Here is a 24,556-nt window from a genome sequence, read left to right on the forward strand (position 1 = left end):
GATATGAATATGTTGTGTGTGTTTGCTTCCATTTTAATGATTGCGATAGTATGAAGATGAAATGTACATAGATGTTTCCCCTTTATACTTTGCTTGTCTATTATCTTATACCCTACTTTCAGAAAGCCGAAGGTAGGCCTAGGTTTTTTTATGTTTTAAGGAAAGGAGAAATATTTGCTTGTGTCTGACATACTCTGGTGGCTTTGATTGACGGGTCCTTTTACAAGGGAGTGTGTGAGTTCCCTGATTATCTCTATAGGCCTATATGTCCATTCAGAATGTTTTCCAAAGTAGCCTTTCTGGACTCTCTCTCTTTAATAAGAATCAAACGCTCCTGTCATGATTTAATCTTGTAAAAGGCCCATTTTCAGTAAAGGCCCTTTCTCACCAAGTCCATTATTTTTTGTCAAAATAACAAAAAAAACAAAAAAAAGAGAACATGTCTTGTTATTGACGCAGGTTCACACCAGTGGTGAAATATCATCCAGTCACAATCAGTCAATTATTTACTCAAAACTGGTTAAAAGATGCAAAAATCAAACCCATCTACCTGGGACACTGCCACTGACTGGCTGTGCACTGCCACTGACAGTTCTGTGGGTTCGTTGTGTGAATCACTTCATTAATTTCTCTTCCTGTTTTTTTACATTTGCAATGCAAATGTAAAAAATAATCACATCACACCAGAGCTAGGCTACATGTCGCTCTCGCCATTCAAACTTGTAGCCCATTTTATAGTCATTCAGCAGGCAAGAGGTTTGAACAACGCTTTTCTCCTTGAATAGGCCTAGTATATCGTTTTTAAAACAGCTCGAAATAAGTTTCAAACTACACTACAGTTCAAAAGTTTGGGGGCACTTAGAAATGTCCTTGTATTCCATGAAAACATACATAAAATGAGTAGCAAAATGAATAGGAAATATAGTCAAGACGTTGACAAGGTTATAAATAATGATTTTTAAATGAAATAATAATTGTGTCCTTCAAACTTTGCTTTTGTCAAAGAATATTCCATTTGCAGCAATTACAGACCTTTGGCATTCTAGTTGTCAATTTGTTGAAGTAATCTGAAGAGATTTCACCCCATGCTTCCTGAAGCACCTCCCACACGTTGGATTGGCTTGATGGGCACTTCTTAAGTACCATACGGACAAGCTGCTCCCACAACAGCTCAATAGGGTTGAGATCCAGTGACTGTGCTGGCTGTGCTTTGGGTCATTGTCCTGTTGTAGGAGGAAATTGGCTCCAGTTAAGCGCCATCCACAGGGTATGGTGTTGCAAAATGGAGTAATAGCCTTCCTTCTTCAAGATACCTTTTACCCTGTACAATTCTCCCACTTTACCACCACCAAAGCACCCCTAGACCATCACATTGCCTCCACCATGCTTGACAGATGGCGTCAATGTCACGGCTGTTGAAGGAAGTGGACCAAGGTGCAGCGTGGTAAGCGTACATTTTATTTTATTTAAAAAAATGACACCAAAAAAACAACAAACGAGAAAACAACCGTGAAGTTAAAGGCTATAGTGCCAACAAACAAAAACAACTTCTCCACAAAGACAGGTGGGAAAAAGGGATACCTAGGTATGGTTCTCAATCAGAGACAACAATAGACAGCTGTCCCTGATTGAGAACCCTACCCAGCCAAAACATAGAAATACAAATAATAGAACATAGAATACCCACCCCAACTCACACCCTGACCAAACCAAAATAGAGACATAAAACAGATCTAAGGTCAGGGCGTGACAGTCAAGCACTCCTCCAGCATCTTCTCATTTGTTCTGCGTTCCACGAATGTTCTTTGGGATCCAAACACCTCAAACTTAAATTTGTCTGTCCACAACACTTTTTTACAATCTTCCTCTGTCCAGTGTGTGTTCTTTTGCCCATCTTAATATTTAATTTTTATTGGCCAGTCTGAGATATGGCTTTTTCTTTGCAACTCTGCCTAGAAGGCCAGCATCCCAGAGTCATCTCTTCACTGTTGATGTTGAGACTGGTGTTTTGCGGGTACTAATTAATGAAGCTGCCAGTTGAGGACTTGTGAGGCGTCTGTTTCTCAAACTAGACACTAATGTACTTGTCTGTCTTGTTTTGCACGCTTTGTACAAAATAATAAAATGCAGTACTACAGGATATTTCTTAACGTAGCTCTTTATTAGCTAGCTATAACTGGCATGTTCACGTATCGCCAACCAGGATCAAACTGACCATCACCTAACCATATGGGTGGTCTTAACCAATCATAGCACAGTATGATATGGCGGTAAAATGCATCCAATTATAATTCAGTATGTTTACACATATGAATATTACATCCCCCTTCTTTTAAAACAAAAGAAAAATGTTTACATATTCTAAGCATTTCTTTTGAAAACATGCTCTGCAGTTTGAACTCAAGGCAAGTAACCATTTATATTGCATACTATACCAACTGAATCAACATAGACTCTGAAACAATAATACAACATACTGTTACTTTTCAAACAAGGGATTGTCAGCAACTCAGCTTTCACTGTAGAAATAACATCTTAACATTTCAAACAAATACAATACCAAAGCATTTCAAGTGAACTTTCAATAACAAGTTTACAGTCTGGAACTCTTTTAGGGCAGCAATCCGCCTACACCCTTTGACATTTCACAGGTCTAGGACAGCTCTGGGCTTGACCTCTCTTCCTGACCTTGTGCGATATGATGCTGAGCATGCTTCTTTGTCAGTCAACAGTTCTTGTGGTGTTGCAGGTAAGTATGGTGTATGTTGTGCTGTGTGTGTGTTTAGTCCATCACGTTCTCTTTCAGGGGAACAGTTCATCAGTGTGTTGTTCTTTTGTGTTCAGTAGGTGACGACGATTGCGGCGGTACACTGCTCCTTCTGCGGTGCGGACGTGATATGAACGTTCAGTGTCAGCTGGCTGGATGATGACTGCTGGCTTCCAGAGGCCATGCTCTTGGATTCTAACTGACTCTCCGTCGATCAGTGGTGGCAGTGGTCTAGCTGACCTGTCGTAGTATCGCTTTTGTTGTTGTTGTTGTCTCTGTGCACGTTTTCCATGCATTTCCTTGTAGCTGACGACCTCAGGTTGCAGCTGCTGGTTGGTGCTGGGAAGGATTGAGCGAAGTCTGCGGCTCATCAACAGCTGGGCTGGTGATTTGAAGTTGTCAACTGGAGTGTTGCGGTATTCGAGGAGACTGAGGTAGGGGTCTCTCGTCTGCTTTTGCTTTATCCATGAGTGATTTAACAATCTGCACTGATTTTTCAGCAAGGCCATTACTTTGAGGATAATGTGGGCTTGTGGTGACATGTGTAAACTCCCATGCTTTGTGAAGGATTCAAACTCATTTGATTTGTAACAGGGCCCATTGTCAGATATTAAAGTCTCTACAATGCCATGCCTGGCAAAGGCTGCTTTCAGCTTGTGTATCACAGCTGCAGATGTGGTGCTGTGAAGCTTGTTGAGTTCGAAGTATCTGCTGTAGTAGTCCACTGTTACGATGTAGTCCTCGTTGTTCCAGGTAAACAGATCGGTTGCCACGACCTGCCAGGGTCGGTCTGGGATACAGTGGGGTAACATTGGCTCTTTGGTGTTTGAGGGGCGTCGTTCAAGACATATGGCGCATTTACCAACAATGTCCTCTATTTGTTTGCACATTCCGGGCCAAAACAAAATGTCCCGTGCTCTCTGTTTGCACTTTTCCATGCCCATGTGTCCAGCATGGATCTTTGTCAAAATCTCTTCTCTGAGACTGGTAGGAATAATGATTTTCTCTCCTTTGAAAATTATTCCGTTGATCTGTGATAGTTCATCACGATGGTTCCAGAATTCTGCGACGCTCTGAGGGCATTTTCTCCTCTCCTCAGGCCATCCATCCTGTATGACTTTCCTCAGCTGTGAGTCCTTTTCTGTTTCTGTTTGGATCTCCTTCAGTTTTGTGTCACTAACTGGTAAGTTGCTGTACACAGTGTGCACTTGCATGTCCATGCCTTCACTGAGGCTGCTGTCCTTATAGGTAAGAAACTTCCTGGAGTGCGTGTCTGCGACCGGGATGTCATTGCCTGGACGGTGAGTGATTGTGAAGTCTTATTTTTGTAGTTGAAGGATCATTCTCTGTAGCCTTGGCGGGGCTGCGGCTAGTGGTTTCCTCATGATTGACTCAAGGGGCTTGTGGTCGGATTCCACAATGACTTGTCGTCCATATATGTACTGATGGAAACGTTTACATCCGAACAGAATGGCGTAGAGCTCCTTTTCAATTTGAGCGTAGTTCACAGTCTGTGAGAGATTTGGAAGCGTAGCCGATGGGCTTTCCTTCTTGCAGTAGCACTGCACCTAGTCCATACTTCGACGCGTCCACTTGGAGTCTGAGCTCTTTGTCGGGGTCGTAGTAGGCAAGGATTGGTCCTGGTTCTCTCGTGATCAAGTCTTTCACATTCTGGAAAGCAATGTCGTGTTGCTTGTCCCAGAGAAACTCACTGGACTGCTTTAGCAGTTGACGCAGGGGTGCATTAGCATTGGAGGGGCTGGGTGCGAACTTGGCTAAGTAGTTGACCATGCCAAGCACTGTTTCCAGCTCTGCACGGTTCTTTGGTGGCTCCATTTCTTTTATGGCTAAGATCTTCTGTGGATCTGGCTTGATTCCAGTCGCTGTAAGAAGATGTCCGAAGTAGCTGACCTCTGTAGCGCCGACTGTGCTCTTCTCGGGGTTGAGCCGGACTCCTCTCTCGCGGGACCTTTGCAGCATCGCGCGGAGGTGTCGGTCGTGCTCCTCTTTGGTTCGACCATAGACAAGGATGTCGTCCACAATTGCCACAACTCCGTCGAGGCCTTCGTACACATCGTCGATCTTTCGCTGAAACTCGGCTTGGGCTGAGATAATCCCAAAAGGCGGGCGACGGAACCTGTAGCATCCAAACGGTGTGTTGAATGTTGTGAGCTTAGATGACTCTTCTGTGAGCTTGATAGCCCAGTAGCCTGATCTAGCGTCCATTACACTGAAGTAGTGTGCTTCCGCTAGCTTGTGTGTGATGCCATCTAACGTCGGTAAAGGATAATGGGGGCGTTTGATAGCCTTGTTCAAGTCTCTTGGGTCGAGAGATACTCTGAGCTTGCCTGTGCGTGGTTTCTCCACCACCACTAAGGCGTTTACCCAGTCAGTCGGTTCTGTAACCTTGGTGACTGTCAGATTGCTCCATGCTCTCCAACTCTTTCTTCAGACGGGGACGGAGAGCAAGGGGAATCTTTCTCGGTGGGTAGACCACAGGGATTGCGTCAGGGTCAAGGTGAATGGTACATTCTCCTGGGAATAATCCTATTCCTGTAAAAACATCATCAAACTCCTCCAGTACATTGTCTGTCTCTACTGGTGCTGTCACTGATAAAACTAGCTTGATGAGGGGTAAACAGTATGATATGCACAGTATGATATGGGGGTAAAATGCATCCAATTATAATTCAGTATGTTTACACATATGAATATTACATTGTCCTCTTGCTCAGTTGTGCACCAGGGCCTCCCACTCCTCTTTCTATTCTGGTTAGAGACAGTTTGCGCTGTTCTGTGAAGGGAGTTTTCATTTAACTAGGCAAGTAAATTAAGAATAAATTCTTATTTTCAATGAAGGCCTAGGAACAGTGGGTTAAATGCCTTATTCAGGGGCAGAACGACAGATTTTTACCTCATCAGCTCGGGGATTCGATCTTGCAACCTTTCGGTTACTAGTCCAATGCTCTAACCACTAGGCTACCTGCCGCCCCAGTACAGTGTTGTATGAGATCTTCAGTTTCTTGGCAATTTCTCGCATGGAATAGCCTTAATTTCTCAGAACAAGAATAGACTGACGAGTTTCAGAAGAAAGTCCTTTGTTTCTGGCCATGTTGAGCCTGTAATCGAACCCACAAATGCTGATGCTCCAGATACTCAACTAGTCTAAAGAATTGCTTCTTTAAAATCAGAACAGTTTTCAGCTGTGCTAACATAATTGCAAAATGGTTTTCTAATGATCAATTAACCTTTTAAAAGGATAAACTTGGATTAGCTAACACAACGTGCCATTGGAACACAGGAGTGATGGTTGCTGATAACGCGCCTCTGTAGATATTCCATTAACAATTAGCCGTTTCCAGCTACAACAGTCATTTACAATGTCTCCACTGTGTTTCTGATCAATTTGATGTTATTTTTAAAATGGAGGGGGAAAAAGTGTTTTTCTTTCAAAAACAAGGACATTTCTAAGTGACTACACATACATACAATTACACACATACTACAAGTCAAACGTTTGGACACCTACTTAGGGTTTTTCTAAAAAAAAATCTATGTAGAATAATAGTGAAGACATCAAAACTATGAAATAACACATAGTAACCAAAAAAGTGTTAAACAAATCACAATATATTTTAGATTCTTCAAAGTAGCCACCCTTTCCCTTGATGACAGCTTCTAACACACTTGGCATTCTCTCCTGGAATGCTTTTCCAACAGTCTTGAAGGAGTTCCCACATATACTGAGCATTTGTTGGCTGCTTTTCCTTCACTCTGCGGTCCAACTCATCCCAAACCATCTCAATTGGGTTGAGGTCGGGTGATTGTGGAGGCCAGGTCATCTGATGCAGCACTCCATCGCTTCACAATGGAACCAAGCAGGTTAGCGTTCTTTGGTCATGAATCTTGTTCTGGAGGTAGCTCTGCAGGGGTCACTAGCTAGCACAGCCACAAAGTCATACATTCAGATTTTAAACCTAACCTTAACCACACTGCTAACCCTAACACCTTAAATTAAGACAGTCTAATTTTTGTTTTCATAAATTTTGACAATATAGCCAATTTTGACTTTGCTGCTGGCCTAAGGAGAAAAATCGCTCAGTTCTGCCTCCAGAACAAGACTCATGACAATAAACATCAACCGGTATTTTTTAAAGCCACGATTAAAATGATTAAAGCCTAAGACAAATACCTATCATTTCTCAGACAACAACCCAATGGTGTTTGAGTCATTGAGGTATCTGATGTTATCACTGACTCATCCTAGCCACTGAACATCATATCATTCTCATAATCAGACGACACATTATCTTGGCCTATTCATGGATGACTGAACATGTTGTTAACTGACCCCTTAACATCAAGTTTCTTTCCCAGGATATTAACAAATAAAACTAAAAATAGGCCTGGTAGAACATTCCCAGGATTCCCTCAAGAACAACTACATCCATTGAAAACATAACTGTGCCGAAGTCAAAATATTCAATTTTCATAAAGAAAAAGCTCTCTTCCAGTCAATCTTCAAGTAGGCAGCCATCTTGCATATTAACATGACCACTGTCAACAACATCATTATGCTTCTGTTCTCCAATGTATCACTCCTGTCCTTTAAAGGTTCAGGGTCGTTCCATTTCATTACGGCAAGCCATGACACCCACCATCTCAGATTGTTCTAAAAATCATTTCTGTAATTAGAAAAGATAAGATTATCATTCCTGCAACATTATTTTGTTTGGGGCCTCCCGGGTGGCGCAGTGGTCTAGAGCACTGCATCGCAGTGCTATGCTGCGCCACCAGAGTCTGGGTTCGCGCCCAGGCTCTGTCGCAGCCGGCCGCGACCGGGAGGTCCGTGGGGCGACGCACAATTGGCTTAGCGTCGTCCGGGTTAGGGAGGGTTTGGCCGGTAGGGATATCCTTGTCTCATCGCGCTCCAGCGACTCCTGTGGCGGGCCGGGCGCAGTGCGCGCTAACTGAGGGGGGCGGGTGCACGGTGTTTCCTCTGACACATTGGTGCGGCTGGCTTCCGGGTTGGAGGCGCGCTGTGTTAAGAAGCAGTGCGGCTTGGTTGGGTTGTGCTTCGGAGGACGCATGACTTTCGACCTTCGTCTCTCCCGAGCCCGTACGGGAGTTGTAGCGATGAGACAAGATAGTAATTACTAGCGATTGGATACCACGAAAATTGGGGAGAAAAGGGGATAAAAAAAAACAAAAAAAAAAAAAAAAAAAAAAAAACATTATTTTGTTTAAATATAATTTTATCTCTGAGAAATTAAGCTAATTGATTGCACTCAAATTGGCCATTTTAATTTATAGTATTCAATAAATATACTACCTAATGTAACCGATGTGAAATGGCTAGCTAGTTAGCGGGGTGCGCGCTAATAGCGTTTCAATCGGTGACGTCACTCGCTCTGAGACCTTGAAGTAGTTGTTCCCCTTGCTCTGCAAGGCCCGCGGCTTTTGTGGAGCGATGGGTAACGATGCTTCGAGGCTGGCTGTTGTCGTTGTGTGCAGAGGGTCCCTGGTTCGAGCCCAGGTAGGGGAGAGGAAAGGGACGGAAGCTAAACTGTTACACTAACATCCGATTTGGACCAATGTTTTTCTAACAATAAGTAAGACATGAGGAATGCAAAGAAAATGCCAAAAAGCCACCCACGGACCGCCCACACCAATGAGCATACAGTTCTCTATGTCTAACAAATTGTATGGATCTGCGGCTCAGCGTATTGTTTCTTCATTCTGTGTAATGTATTCTCAGTGAATTTGGTGATGTTTTTCTCCCCTGTTCATGGAAATTAGTAATTAAAGTTGTTAGGTTTATGTCCCATCCTACATTCTGATAATAACCATTTCAAACCACTAGATGGAAATGTTCCTGCTATTAGGTAGTATATTTTTATACATATTGGGTTTCCTTAGCCTGTAAGCAGTTTATGGACAAGGTATGACAGCAACCCATGCTTTGGTTTGTTTCTGACCACTTCAATTTTTTGCATTTGTGGCACAAGTCCAATGGAAGTCACTGGTACCTTTATTAGCATTTTCACACTTCATATCCAAATCATCATTGAGTTACACAATCGATTGTTTTATACTTTAGGGTGATTTGGACATGAAGTGTGAAAATGCTAATATAGGTACCATTGACTTGCACTAGATTTGTGCCACAAATGCTAGACAGTTAGCATTCGAAACAGTGGACAACAAAACCAAAGCATGGATTTCTGTCAACCTTGTCCATAGATCGAATACAGGGTAAGGAAACCAAAATGTCCTTTGTAACCTGGAACAACACCATCTAGTGGTCAGAACCTGGTAATTTTAGAATGTAGGATAGGACATAAACCTAACTTCAATGACTCCTTTATCTGAACAGGAAGATTTTTTTTTATTTTTTTTTAAATCACCAAATTCACTGGGAATACATTATGTAGAATGAATACACAATACTCCAGAGCCGCAGCTCCATACTACTTGTCAGACATAGAGAACTGATACTGTATACTCGTTGTTGGGTGGGATCGGCGTGGGGTGCGAGTCAGATCCATGAGGGGGCTTTTGACAATTTCTTTGGATTTCTCATGTCTAACTCAATGCTAGAAAAAAAAGTTTGGTCCAAATCAGATGTTTGATACTATATTTACTGAATATTATATGAATTCTATCAACTAAAATGGTACATTTGCAATCGATTATCTTAATTTCTCAGAAATCAAATTATATTTCAGTAAAATCTTACCTCATTTACACACTGTATATAGACTTTTTCTATTGTGTTATTGACTGTATGTTTGTTTATTCCATGTGTAACTGTGTTGTTGTTTGTGTGGCACTGCTTTGCTTATCTTGGCCAGGTCGCAGTTGTAAATGAGAACTTGTTCTCAACTAGCCTACCTGGTTAAATAAAGGTTTAAAAAATATATAATAATAATAATGTTGCAGGAATGCTAATCTTATCTGTTCCTAACAGAAACAATATCAGGGCAATCTGAGATGGTGGGTGTCGAAATCCCCTTTCTTGGGCTTTTTGAGGTGGAACGACCCTTCAATAATAATTTGAGAGAGAGGAGCAGGAAAAACCCTAGAAATCAATCCAGTCTATACATGTCATTACAGTTCAATTACCCAAAGTAGCTCTAGGTAGCTTATAGCATGACCAAGGAAATGCAAATCCAATGCAGGCCTAGACTAATTGTGAAAAATAATTTATGGATGCAAACATCAAGAGAAAACAATACAGAACGGAATCCAAGCTTATCAAAAAACGATAAAAACATTGAAGAAAATACAGTAGCGGAAAGCAAAGGATGTTTTGTCTAAGCATAATATTATTGAGCATCCCTTTCTATTCATCGAAGTGAGTGAGCTACCATGACAACAGTCCCTGCCTATTGGTCCTGTGTGGCTCAGTTGGTAGGGAATGGCATTTGCAATGCCAGGGTTGTGGGTTTGATTTCCACGGGGAACCAGTAAAAATGAAAATGCATCCACTCACTACTGTAAGTCGCTCTGGATAAGAGCGTCTGCTAAATGACAAATGTTTATGTAAACATGACCACAGGATGTAGGCTACAAAGGCACATCAGTTCAAATGTAGCTAGCAATTCTTAGATCAAACCCTGCCTGGACGTAAAGACATGTAATCAATAAATAGCATTGCAATTAATTAGGCCAGTAAATTAACACCAGCTAAGAGCAATTACATTATGCGCTCATCTTCCTCTGATCACAAGTCACAACCATATTGCATAGTGGTGGTAATGCTGCAATCCTATTAGCTACATGTTCACCAGTGAGGAATGTCATTTTCAGAGGGTCAAAACTCACATACATCACCTTGTCAATTCCTACTGCTCATCATCCAGCCCCAACAATAGGATCTAACTTATTCATGTAGATACATAATAAGGTGCCTGAAAATCCCCCATTACTGGTGGTAGTGGCGTGAATTGTCCACTGATAATATAGAAGTGTTACTGTTAAATTAACAGCTTTTTATGTATGTTCTGTGTGTAGTCTATGATGGGGCTTTGGAAATAAGCATGCAAAGTATTGGATATTAGGCTACTGCTCAGACCTATGATTTCATATGAATTGAAAGAATGTCAAGAAGAAGAAATGACCTTCATTTATCTTTGGCTGTTGCTATATTTCATTTTTTGGACATATGATGCACATGGAATTCTTAAAGAGCCTTTCGTGTGTTCTAGCCACTTGACAAAAATATGTAATTCAATCTCTCCATCATGACTCACCTTAAACAAATATGAAATAAAGTAGGAAGTTGGATATCCTTCTGTTGGGTGGCAAATATGCACCAGTGCAATGGCAACTACTCAAATTATACTTACTGTGGCATGATCGAGCAAAGCCAATGTACATAATCGCACAATACGGTCAACCAATGGTGTCATATTATATATGGGGTAAATTATGTCTATGGTTACTGGGAAGTAGATGCTTGTTCCCTTAAGCCATGTGCCATTTTTTCCAACCATGACACTGATGTTATATGGCAACGTTGGAATAGGATTTTTAGATGTCAAAATGCACAGAACATTTCTCACCTCAGTGCACAATGCAGTTATGAAGAAGCTTTGAAAATTGGCTGTCCATCTTACCATATACGCGCACCCATCCTTGTTGCTGACATAAAGAATCCCGCAGGATTCGGTCCACCACTGGATCCAAGGAAATAAGTCCACCATGAAGAGAATCCACGTCGCCTGTGACTAAGTCGGTCTGCATACTAGAATCACCTTTCCAATAACTTCCAAGTAGAAACTGTGTCCAAATCGGAAAGTCCACAACGTAACGTTAATCCTCAAAAGGAAGCAATTACGTTAACTACTTAATTTAACTGCTGGTGAGTTCGCTTTATGTCAAAACATTACAGTTTAACCGGGCTAAGTTTGCTCGCGTTTACTAGCTCGCGCTAGCTATTTCATTGTTTGGTATAAACTAGCGTTCTAGCTAGTTAGACGAAAGCCCTACCATCATGTTTTCTTTCATACTACTTACTGCGGGCTAGCAATCAACATTGTATTGCAGTCTAGTGGTAACAATACAGTTTTTAGCTATTGATAGCAACACTGTTGACATAGTCGCCAACGGTCTTGTTCGCATATCCTCCTTTCCCCAGCGATGAGAGGTATAGTACTGCTCCAACAGGACCACGCGCAGAAAAAGTCCCGAACGTCTTGTACTATCCCCTTGTTATTCCAAGCAAATGTTTAGGTAGCCAAATAAGTTTGTGCAGCCGTGACGTCAATGATTCGCCCATTCTTGAATACTCGAACAGGTACTCACGAGGTTAGGTTTCTCTTCCCTCTTCCATGGGGGTCACATTTATTATCCAAACCCAAATTTCCACTTCTATCGCATGCCAGCGCAAGATTATTGGGATCCAGGAGAGAGCAGAGGATCACAGAGCCAATCGTTTACGCATGGGTTCAAGGCAAAGGGGTGTGCCCTGCTGTGTCAGATTCCACATGAACAAGAGTAAGAACAATTATTTAGAAGCGTCTATGATGTGCATATATTATGAACAGATTTTTTGTAAATTATTAGAAATCTTTGAACTATAGACTCCAGCAATGGGACACATTTGAATTGTATTAACATTGCAAATATAGGTCTGATGTAGGCCGCAATTGAATATACTATTTCACTAATAAAACCATAACGGTGCAGCAACTAATTTTCTATTTGATACCTAGCTAATTGTCTTATTTGATTACCATTTAAAATATGCAAAATTGTCTTCAAGTGAGTGAATTAAACTACCATACCTCAATTATGTTATTGCTAGTTTTATAATTTATATCATCAATAGATTACATACTACTTTCAGCATGTCTTATACATGCTTATATCAATTATGTATATAAACCATTGTTTTATGTCTTTTCACTCAGACTTCTCATAACACCAAACTGTGTACTATGTCTCCCCACTGTGGTAAGTATAGTTTTCTCAGTCTGTTGAGAATTCCACCTCAAAATCATAATCCCAGTCATCAACCCAGTGATCTGTTAACTTGCAAAGACAATGCACACATGATAAATTATGGTGGTTCTGATATTTTATTATTTAAAATATTTTGATAGTACATGCAATGGTTGATAAATTCCACTTTGGTCAGTTTAACCGTTTTAGACTTTCTCTGGACTCTTTGAGCATATTTGATTGTGACACATTGTTTATCTTCAGTTTTTGCTTGCTTTAGCTGTGACTTCAGCTGCAAATAGAAATAAAAATGCATCACTCTCAAGTCATAGATATTCAGTCAGTATACATCCACACAATGTCAAAGTGGGTAGAATAGGTTTCCAATATAACACATCTAGGATGCATAATGTGCTGTGTAGATAGACTTGAATTACGATCCTGCACAAAATCATTTGATAGTCATACTCACGTTGAGTCGTGAGCTTGGACAGAATGGGGATAATAATGTCCTCAATATGTCTCCTCTGCTCAATGAAGTCTTGGATAGATGGGTTCTTGGCATTCTGGATCCAATCCGACTTTACTGAGCAGGTGTTTGTACATATGATCTAGGTAGCGAGAAAAAATTGTTGTAAAAAAGGACAAGAGAGGGAGATGTCTACTGGGAGTATAATAGTTTATTGAGTTAATGTAATTGTGTTACCTTATCCTCCTTGTTGAGTTTCCCTTGAACCTTCTCTGGGTCAGCAATGGTGTCTCTCACATGTGTTATGTAGGACTGCAAGTCCTGCTTAGCCTCTGGAGTGTAATAATCATGTTAATAATTATGTTTACATGCAGCACATGCTATGAAAGGAAGTGTATCTCATATATCTCATCTATCTATCGCTCTCTCTCTCTCTCTCTCTCACACACACACACACACACACACACACACACACACACACACACACACACACACACACACACACACACACACACACACACACACACTGGCCTCATCCTGAAGCGTATACAAGTGCCTGACTCTCATACTTTCATTCTATCTCACCTGCCCAAGTAAGATATCCTGCACAATCCATTTTAGAATAACGGGAGGCAACTTCCATGGCTCTCTCCCTGCGGAAGTTCTTCGCCTGCATGTCAGCACCAAGTTCCACCAAAGTTTTCACTGTCTCAAGCTGGCCCCAGAGAGCTGCACAATGCAGTGGGGAATAACCTGTATTTGAAAATCAAAATGACCATGGTATTGTGTATTATTACTAGAGATGTGATCCTTTGATGTTTAATGTGTGTGTGTGTGTGTGTGTGTGTGTGTGTGTGTGTGTGTGTGTGTGTGTGTGTGTGTGTGTGTGTGTGTGTGTGTGTACACCAAGTAGTATAGTTCCAATTCTATTGTTGGAACTTGGAACACTTACCTCTTGCAGTACACTCGTTAACATGAGCTCCATGCTTCAAAAGTTCCCGCACAGTGGTGCTTCTTCCCAGCATACATGCAATGAAAAGTGCATTTCTACCCATTTCATCCTTTTCCCAGAACAAATCCTCCGGTGGCTCTTCATTGCCAGAAAGGCACTCGTTTTCCAAATGTTTTTGTAGACCTTCGATGTCTCCAGTCAAAGCATAGTGAAATACAGCATTTTCTTCAATTGACTGCATTGTTCTGGTATAGCGTAGTATGCTCTGGTTCATTGGCAAAGTAGTTTTGCTAGATAAATAAATTACACGTATTGTTTCCATGGATACAAGGGTCACTCCTTTATCCTTCCCTGCTAACACCAATCCTTAAAAGGAAAGGATGACTACCTGTATTGTCTTTTTGTAATTTGATTGGTGTGGAAAGTGCAACGTTATATACACACAAAAAAGACGTGGAAAGTGTATAATCCCCACAAACATTTACTAATTCTTGTGTTTTCCTGTGCAATGCGCACATCGGAACTATGTGCTAGTAGAACACCAGCCAATAATCGTTCCGAGGGGGGACCTTGCGCTGAAATACACAACAATGCACATTTCCTGTCGATTGTAATTTTATGGAATGTCTAAAGAAAGCGTAGCTTGTGATTCTGCAATGTAGCTTTTGAAATATTGGCGATCTGTCACTTTGCTAGACGTTCGAATGGAAATATAAGGTAAGTATTTGTTTTCGACCTGCATCTTTTCTTGATCCAGTAACGATAGCATTTCTCCATGGAAAATATTTGTGGTTAGCTAACCTAGCCAGACCGTTAGCTCTAGCAGGAGGCGGCTAGCTAACGTTAGCTGCTTTCCTGAAAGTTGACTAGAGTATCCAGCTAGCTTGCTAAATGCTAACATTCGATGTTAGCGAGATATCTTTTTTTTTAAATGAAATGCAGTCTGCTAGCTACATAGCCCTCTAAATATAACAATTAGCAAGCTAGTAAGCGTTGGTTATTTCCTAGCTTAGTTTGAGTCTTTGTCTAATAGTAGCTTGTTTTTCTAGTTTGTTAGCTACAGTAGTTAGATTTCAATCTCATCTGGATCAACAGTACCTAGCTATTAGCCTATCGGCCTGTTAGCTGGTCAGCTATCTACCAAGACATTTCGAATAGGGTACACATTTTTCAAGCTAGTTGTCTGACTAGTCATTACTTGCATATCATGGTAACCTCAATATGGGAAACACAGTGTGTTTTTCCCCCTGTATGTTACAGTAGTAGTGGCTTGTGTGTGCTAACATTCCTCCTTATAATAAATTGGAACTTATCCCTCCTTTGTTTTTCCATTCACAAAGGTTGGCAAAAAGTTGTGGGACCAAAGGTTGTTTTTCTGTGCATGGACGGAAAGCCAATGCGCAGGTATGTGATGACTTTAGTTTTTTTGTGTGTGGCTTAAATGTTTAAATCTCATTCTGTTAAAAATACATGCTCAACCTTTGACATCCAATGACAATTGTGTCCTCGTTTAGTTAATTATTCTATATGACAAATTATAGAAATTTCAGGGTGGCTGTTTTTTATTATTATGTAGGCTAGGTTTGCTGGAAATCGTCATCAACATGTATAAAAATGTAATATGATCAAAATGAATGGGGGTTGAGTTCTGTATGCTTCTATTATATAAGTGGAGTAGGATGCTTCACCTATGATTATTTGGAAATGACCCCAAACCAGTGAGGTGTCTTGGGGTTGGTAAGACAAGTTTTTCTCAACTCAACAATCTACATCACATCAATGGAGTTGAGTGGAAACAAATGTGGCCGGTCTGAACCTCCGACTACATCAAGTCGCTGTCAGTCGATACTTATAAAACTATCATTCTTAAACCCTTGTGGTGCCCCTATGTTTGTCTTCTGTAGCTGATTGCCTTTCAATGTTTGCTGAAATCTATACTTTTTTAATGAAACTTATATCAAATGCAACCACTGGCTGTTTCCTCCTATCAACTGACAGCAACTCCATGTAGTCGGAGGTACACTCCGCCGACAGACGTTGCAACCCAACTCCACAGAGATGAGAACCCAGCTAGGGGTTGGTGAAACTGGGAGTGCTAGGCCTGTAGCCAGTATCACTTGCATCAATACCCAAACAGCTGTGGCCCCATGTTTCAAGGCCAATTTGAGTCTTTGTGGTTTGACGAATTCATCCACGTAGAATCAACTTTTTTTTGAAGAAAGACCTTATTTAGCCCGGTAAGTATTGATGTACCTTGGACCTCCTGTAGAACTAGATTTGAAAGACAGTCCTCATTTGTTCTGTGTAGTAGCCTATGCTCTATTTACATTGTGTAGGAGGTCAGAGAAAGTCTCCTGTTGCCACTGCAAATTGAGCTATAATTGGAAGAGTTGATTACTGTTTGGCAACAAGAATTGCTCAGGCAGTTGCTCGGGGGATAACAGATGCCAACTGAAGAGGCCTTGGATTGCACTGTAGACAATGTAAGTCATAGCCTAGTTGAAAGGGGATGTTTCTGTCTTGGTACTTGGTTCTTTCACATATAGACCTCAACTGTCCATAGTTCAGACATAGCTGATGTCTCTTTAGCTTAAGGAATTAGGCTATTATGTCTTTGATTCTGGCTCCCACCAATACCAACATTGACAGTACCAACAAGACCAATTATTACCTTTGATTAGGTTTTGTGGTGGCTGTTTTTTATGATAAATCAGTGTTGGATTGTGGATGTTTATCCCTGATCTCTGGCTTTATGTGTCTGTTCTGCAGGGGTACAAGTGCACGCCCAGACAATACCGGAATGGACATCACCGCACGCTGCACACTGGGTGACCCCAACAAGCTCCCAGAGGGTGTGCCCCAGCCGGCACGCATGCCCTATGTGTCGGACAAGCACCCTCGCCAGACGTTAGAGGTCATCAATCTGCTACGCAAGCACAGGGAACTGTGTGATGTCGTGTTGGTGGTCGGCGCCAAAAAGATATATGCCCACCGGGTGATCCTGTCGGCCTGCAGCCCTTACTTCAGGGCCATGTTCACAGGCGAGCTGGCTGAGAGTCGTCAGACTGAGGTTGTGATCCGGGACATTGACGAGCGGGCCATGGAGCTTCTCATTGACTTTGCCTACACCTCGCAGGTTACTGTAGAGGAGGGCAACGTGCAGACGCTGCTGCCCGCCGCTTGTCTGTTACAACTGGCCGAGATTCAGGAGGCTTGCTGTGAGTTTCTCAAGCGTCAGTTGGACCCCTCCAATTGCCTGGGTATCCGTGCATTTGCTGACACCCACTCCTGCCGCGAGCTGCTGCGGATAGCTGACAAGTTTACACAGCACAACTTTCAAGAGGTGAGGTGGTCTCTCTTTTGCATACATGTGAGTCTGTGCACTCACTCTCTGAGGCACACTCTTGAATCTGTTTATTTTATTATTTAGAAAATTTAGCTTGTCTTACCTCTGCTTATAAGAAGGACATTTTTGTTTTAGGATTAGTTAGTCACTTAGTTTAGCTATTAATTTGAAAATCCACATTGGTTACCCGTTATTGAACTCCAGAGAGAGTCTAATTTTAGCCCCACAGTCTGGCAATAAAGTTAGGCTAATCTCTTTTCTACATTGTCAATTTTTTTTTCACACCCAGTTTAGTATTTCTATGAATTTAAATCCTCATGTTATTTGTATCCTCAGGAAATAATTGCCGTTGATCTTTCAGAATTTTCAAATGTGAATTAGATGCTGCTGCCGGTTTAACTTTACTGCCTTACCATTCATCATTCTTTTGAGCACAGCCCCTGTCTTTTTTGTGGGCTTTTAACAGGTTTCAACTGATGAAAGGATGACTGAAGTAATTTTGCTTACTTTTCCCTCAGGTGATGGAGAGTGAGGAGTTCATGCTGCTTCCAGCCAACCAGCTGATAGACATTATCTCCAGCGATGAACTGAATGTGCGAAGTGAAGAGCAGGTTTTCAACGCAGTCATGGCCTGGGTCAAATACAGCATTCAGGAGCGCCGGCCACAGCTGCCACAGGTGATAGCTGCTGTGTAAACACTTGATCAGTTCAGGTGATAGCTGCTGTGTAAACACTTGATCAGTTCAGGTGATAGCTGCTGTGTAAACACTTGATCAGTTCAGGTGATAGCTGCTGTGTAAACACTTGATCAGTTCAGGTGATAGCTGCTGTGTAAACACTTGATCAGTTCAGGTGATAGCTGCTGTGTAAACACTTGATCAGTTCAGGTGATAGCTGCTGTGTAAACACTTGATCAGTTCAGGTGATAGCTGCTGTGTAAACACTTGATCAGTTCAGGTGATAGCTGCTGTGTAAACACTTGATCAGTTCATAGTATGAGATAGAATGTTGTTTTCCATTACTCAAACTTTATACACATTTTAGTTTTAATTCAGAAAGGAAATGTAAGACATAAGACTAGCGACAGTGTGAAACCGAACGTGTGTTTATCGACCTGGTAAGTCATTGATTCAGGATATGTTTTCTGGTTGTAGGTGCTCCAGCACGTTCGTCTTCCTCTTCTGAGCCCTAAATTTCTGGTGGGAACGGTGGGATCAGACCCTCTCATCAAAAGTGATGAGGAGTGCAGAGACCTGGTTGATGAGGCAAAGAACTACCTCCTCTTGCCCCAAGAGCGACCTCTAATGCAAGGGCCAAGAACACGGCCCCGGAAGCCCATCCGCTGTGGAGAAGTGCTGTTTGCAGGTTAGTGTCTTAAAACTGTTTAACATTACAGCATTCTTTCAGTACGTGTGTCTGATCACATCTGCTTATAAAAGGTTTTCAAAATAACAGTCATGCCTAGTTTGGCCAACATGTTGTCCATTGAATATACAAAATATTCCAAAGGGTAGGGTTAGAAGTCCTACAAAGTGTTTTATTTCCTCTTTCATATCCGAAGTTGGAGGGTGGTGCAGTGGGGATGCCATTTCCAGTGTGGAGCGATATGACCCACAGACCAACGAGTGGCGCATGGTGGCTTCCATGAGTAAGAGGCGCTGTGGAGTGGGGGTCAGTGTCCTTGATGATCTTCTCTATGCTGTCGGCGGCCATGACGGGTCCTCATATCTCAACAGTGTGGAGAGGTTAACATTTCCTTCCCTGTTTCTAAAACAATGTCCACGTGTCACCACCTCGTTAATGTTTATTTATAGGGCCTCATCCCAAATGACACTATGTCCCCTACTGTATATAGTGTTCTGGTCAAAGTAGTGCACTAAATAGGAAATATTGGAACACCTGCCAGATCTTATCAAGAGGCTTATCTTCCTTCCATTGTTTAACCTCCTTATCTTACTGTACTGAAATCACTCTCCACAACAGGTATGACCCCAAGACCAATCAGTGGAGTAGTGATGTGGCTCCCACCAGCACGTGCAGGACCAGTGTGGGTGTGGCTGTCCTGGGAGGGTATCTGTACGCAGTAGGGGGCCAAGATGGAGTATCGTGTCTCAACATTGTTGAAAGGTGACTATACAGTGTGTTCTATCATGCTGAGGCAAAGACAAATCATCTTGCAGTACTAAAAGTATTATAATAAACATTTTTACATGCATCCTAAAATATCACAGAAAGCTGACTCCTCTGAGTAATCTGACTGTATGCATGATCTGTTGCAGATATGACCCCAAGGAGAACAAATGGACACGCGTGGCCTCGATGAGCACCAGGCGCCTGGGTGTAGCCGTGGCTGTACTGGGGGGCTTCCTCTATGCGGTGGGAGGCTCTGATGGCACGTCCCCTCTCAATACAGGTACATATGAATTACTTAGGAAACAGTACAGTAGCTTTCATTGGTCAGCACATCACTAAAAGGGTGTATACTACTTTATTTATTTCTACTTATAAGTCACATGAGAAGCTTTAGAGATCCTAAGAAAAGCGATCCTAGAATCACATAAATGCCCACAAAGTTTCCTACAGAGATCTTTATCGTATTAGTTAGGCACCAAATGGAAGAAGACTGACTGAAACAGGGAGGGACCACCTGAACTTGTTCAGTAAAAAACACTTGTTTTTGTTTTGTTTTCTTGCTACGTTTTGCTATGGTGTACCCTAATGAATATGACCTTGCTCTACCCCCCCCCTAACCCATGCATGTTTGCGCTGCTCATTTGTGAGCACAGTGGAGAGGTACAATCCGCAAGAGAACCGCTGGCACACCGTCTCTCCCATGGGCACCAGGAGGAAACACCTAGGCTGTGCAGTGTACCAGGATATGATCTACTCTGTAGGCGGTCGTGACGACACCACCGAGCTGAGCAGCGCCGAGCGCTACAACCCCAGGACCAACCAGTGGTCACCTGTTGTAGCCATGACTTCAAGGCGTAGTGGGGTCAGTCTGGATCTCTTACATTTGACTTTTGATTGGTTTGGGTCTTTTATTTTAGGATAAGCAGGCAATGTGTTAGACCTTTCTATCAAATCAGGTAATTTAACCAACTTTGTTGGGATGAACTAGATGAAGTGTGAAAGAATAGGAAATTAATCAAACGTTGGCTTTCACCTGTTGATGTTTGGAGCATTGGTTGTCTTGCAGGTTGGACTAGCGGTGGTAAATGGTCAGTTAATGGCCGTGGGTGGCTTTGACGGGACAACATATCTTAAAACAATAGAGGTCTATGATCCTGACGCTAACACATGGAGGTAGGTAACTGCATGCAAGAGATTACTTAAGATGTATTACCCTAAGAGTGCTTGTGTTGAACCTGAGAGAACCTGTTATTCATTTTCTTCTTGTCCTCCAGACTCTACGGTGGAATGAACTACAGGCGACTTGGAGGAGGGGTTGGTGTTATCAAAATGACTCACTGTGAATCCCACATATGGTAACGCCACCCGTTTAAAGGCCTCACCGTCGCTTGTGCCTCTGAAAGAAACATTGTTTATCATGCAAGGAAGGAAGACTATATTAACTTTAACTTATCCACAGCCGTGTAATTGGCAAGCCAAGGAAAAGTCTTGAGTGACTACAAGATGTGTCAACTCTGGAAGGCTTCTCATCTAGTAGTCTATGGTTCATCTCTCCATTCTGTAATTCCTGTATTATGACTTGACACGCCAAGCCAGCCAAGGCCAAGAGGAACCAACTGAATTGGCCTGCATCAATCACATGAGGAACTATTATTTATGACATCACTGCGGCAAACTCTTAATTTCCCCCTTTTCTGTTACTGAAATGGAATGATGCAGCTGCACTTTAGGATACAGTTCAGACTTTTGCTGTGTGACCTGTTATACTATACCAACATTGAGTTTACATTTAAATATTAAATGGGGCATGACGAAGAATCGTCAAATAGAGCTGATGTTTAACTGAAAATGTAGGATGTGGTCGCATTATTTCTCCTGATCTTGATTGTGAATAGTTGAACTTGTTAGGCAGTTGTTTGAATCTCCTCTAAATTGAATGCACTGTGATTATAATTATTTTAGAATATGTTATTTTTTGGCTGTTTTTATTGGAGGTAGACACTGAGCATAACCTGGAGTTCTATATTCACAACTGGGGGTCAATTGTTGGCCGACTAAGATGTTAGCACTGTGCTGCTTACACAATATTACACTGAGTATACCAAGTATTAGGAACACCTTCCTAATAATGAGTTGCACCCCCCATACCATGTTTGAAGGCACTTAAATGTTTTATCTTTTCCACCCTCTGAATGGCACACATACACTAACCATTTCTCACATCTTAAAAATCCTGTTCCCCCCCCCCCCCCCCCATCTACACTGATTGAAGTGGATTTAACAAGTGACATCAATAAGAGCCTTCACCTGGATTCACCTGGTCAGTATGTAAAGGAATGAGCAGGTGTTCTTAATGTTTTATATACTCAGTGTATATAACTGTTTCATACAAGATTGTTATTGCCCATTTAAGGCTGGATAACAGTTGATATTATTTTAGGAGCAACTCCTTGACACATCGCTTGTGCGTTTAACATTATATGACACATTTCTGAGACAGTCTTGCACTTTAATCTATTATAGATTATTCTTGAGGAATGAGTTGCATTGTCGTTAATCTAAAACGCAGTTACAAAGGAATAATAAACCGGTTGATGTATTATGCATTTTAACCTATTATTTGGTGAGCATGCAAAACATCGATGGACATTCAGTAATATGCTTAATTGAAAAATGACTTCATCTTAACCTTATCAGACCCGACCCAGCCAATCCCTGGGTGAAAAACCTGAAATACACTACTTTCATTTATCTGCCTGCGACGCCCTCAAATTTAGCCTCACATTGAAGTGTTTTGCCATTTTCTTTTCAGGACAACCATGGCTACAAGTAGAACACAAAATAATTTGACCTGAACAGTTGCATTTATGAGTTTTATTCACAAATGTCAATGAAAACAAGGTTCACCAAGCAAAAACCTTATAGAAAATTAATTTATAAGATTGCTGTAAGTATAGAAATTGTTTTCTCAGTTGGAAATAAATCTCCAACTATTCAGTGACAGCTGTGTAGAATTTGTGGTAGCAACTGTGAGCTTATTACAGTATTATAGACACTATGTCCTGGGGTGTCCAATCTATGTAGAAGAGCCTTTACCTTCTAACGACTCTTGTGGCTTGTGAGCAAAACAGTGCATGTTTGTAGGTATCTCGAGTTTCATAGTGGAGTCATAAGTTTGTAGTCAAACCGTTCAGACTTTACAGACATTTGTGAGAACTGTCTTCCTTGTCTCACAAACACAGCTCCAGCTCAGCCGCTGTTAATCGCGGAAGAAATAGACGAATCGAATGCAAAAACCCAGAAGCCTGTTTTAAAAGGGGTTAAGGCACTAAAACGCACCAGCTTTACCGTGATACTCGAAGCATTTTGATACTCGAAGCATTTTAATGTCTATATAAATCCCATGTTACCATTGAGCATAAACATATTTCATCATGTGTTCTGCTGAAACTCTATCCATTTACATTTACATTTAAGTCATTTAGCAGACGCTCTTATCCAGAGCGACTTACAAATTGGTGCATTCACCTTATGATATCCAGTGGAACAACCACTTTACAATAGTGCATCTAACTCTTTTAAGGGGGGTGGGGGGGGGGGGGGGGTTAGAAGGATTACTTTATCCTATCCTAGGTATTCCTTAAAGAGGTGGGGTTTCAGGTGTCTCCGGAAGGTGGTGATTGACTCCGCTGACCTGGCGTCGTGAGGGAGTTTGTTCCACCATTGGGGTGCCAGAGCAGCGAACAGTTTTGACTGGGCTGAGCGGGAACTGTACTTCCTCAGAGGTAGGGAGGCGAGCAGGCCAGAGGTGGATGAACGCAGTGCCCTTGTTTGGGTGTAGGGCCTGATCAGAGCCTGAAGGTACGGAGGTGCCGTTCCCCTCACAGCTCCGTAGGCAAGCACCATGGTCTTGTAGCGGATGCGAGCTTCAACTGGAAGCCAGTGGAGAGAGCGGAGGAGCGGGGTGACGTGAGAGAACTTGGGAAAGTTGAACACCAGACGGGCTGCGGCGTTCTAGATGAGTTGTAGGGGTTTAATGGCACAGGCAGGGAGCCCAGCCAACAGCGAGTTGCAGTAATCCAGACGGGAGATGACAAGTGCCTGGATTAGGACCTGCGTGAGGCAGGGTCGTACTCTGCGAATGTTGTAGAGCATGAACCTACAGGAACGGGTCACCGCCTTGATGTTAGTTGAGAACGACAGGGTGTTGTCCAGGATCACGCCAAGGTTCTTAGCACTCTGGGAGGAGGACACAATGGAGTTGTCAACCGTGATGGCGAGATCATGGAACGGGCAGTCCTTCCCCGGGAGGAAGAGCAGCTCCGTCTTGCCGAGGTTCAGCTTGAGGTGGTGATCCGTCATCCACACTGATATGTCTGCCAGACATGCAGAGATGCGATTCACCACCTGGTTATCAGAGGGGGGAAAGGAGAAGATTAATTGTGTGTTGTCTGCATAGCAATGATAGGAGAGACCATGTGAGGATATGACAGAGCCAAGTGACTTGGTGTATAGCGAGAATAGGAGAGGGCCTAGAACAGAGCCCTGGGGGACACCAGTGGTGAGAGCACGTGGTGCGGAGACAGATTCTCGCCACGCCACCTGGTAGGAGCGACCTGTCAGGTAGGACGCAATCCAAGCGTGGGCCGCGCCGAAGATGCCCAGCTCGGAGAGGGTGGAGAGGAGGATCTGATGGTTCACAGTATCAAAGGCAGCCGATAGGTCTAGAAGGATGAGAGCAGAGGAGAGAGAGTTAGCTTTAGCAGTGCGGAGCGCCTCCGTGACACAGAGAAGAGCAGTCTCAGTTGAATGACTAGTCTTGAAACCTGACTGATTTGGATCAAGAAGGTCATTCTGAGAGAGATAGCAGGAGAGCTGGCCAAGGACGGCACGTTCAAGAGTTTTGGAGAGAAAAGAAAGAAGGGATACTGGTCTGTAGTT

General features: G+C 42.4%; 3 protein-coding genes across 4 annotated transcripts in view; 1 reads left to right on the top strand and 2 right to left on the bottom strand.

Moving 5' to 3' along the window:
• LOC139559752 (ras GTPase-activating protein nGAP-like) overlaps positions 1–12,186 on the bottom strand; it is a 100,054-nt gene extending 87,868 nt beyond the window's left edge. The window contains exon 1 of the mRNA XM_071376072.1: positions 11,389–12,186. Within this exon, the coding sequence (XP_071232173.1) occupies positions 11,389–11,515 (127 nt within the window). The 5' untranslated portion in view covers positions 11,516–12,186. The remainder of the gene's footprint in view (positions 1–11,388) is intronic.
• A 647-nt stretch (positions 12,187–12,833) lies between these two features.
• Positions 12,834–14,467, bottom strand: ankrd45 (ankyrin repeat domain 45). The gene is made up of 5 exons (XM_071376085.1): positions 14,137–14,467; positions 13,770–13,937; positions 13,422–13,516; positions 13,188–13,326; positions 12,834–13,007 (listed from the first exon to the last, which is right to left on the bottom strand). Exons 1-5 carry the CDS (start codon positions 14,456–14,458, stop codon positions 12,976–12,978), a joined length of 756 nt encoding a protein of 251 aa, XP_071232186.1. The 5' UTR covers positions 14,459–14,467; the 3' UTR covers positions 12,834–12,975.
• A 248-nt stretch (positions 14,468–14,715) lies between these two features.
• Positions 14,716–22,221, top strand: klhl20 (kelch-like family member 20). 2 transcript variants are annotated; one of them, XM_071376081.1, is made up of 12 exons: positions 14,742–14,853; positions 15,477–15,540; positions 16,473–16,619; positions 16,906–17,479; positions 18,001–18,159; positions 18,637–18,847; positions 19,044–19,227; positions 19,466–19,609; positions 19,762–19,895; positions 20,269–20,477; positions 20,682–20,788; positions 20,890–22,221. In XM_071376081.1, coding segments are annotated over exons 3-12 (1,809 nt in total). In that variant the 5' UTR covers positions 14,742–14,853; positions 15,477–15,540; positions 16,473–16,617; the 3' UTR covers positions 20,975–22,221. The 2 variants fall into 2 exon arrangements, with proteins under 2 accessions (XP_071232181.1, XP_071232182.1); XM_071376080.1 differs by lacking the exon at positions 16,473–16,619 and having other exon boundaries at positions 14,716–14,853.
• The last annotated feature ends 2,335 nt before the right edge of the window (positions 22,222–24,556 follow it).

The sequence above is a fragment of the Salvelinus alpinus genome, chromosome 30 (genome assembly GCF_045679555.1).
Source record: "Salvelinus alpinus chromosome 30, SLU_Salpinus.1, whole genome shotgun sequence".
NCBI classification, from domain to species: domain Eukaryota; kingdom Metazoa; phylum Chordata; class Actinopteri; order Salmoniformes; family Salmonidae; genus Salvelinus; species Salvelinus alpinus.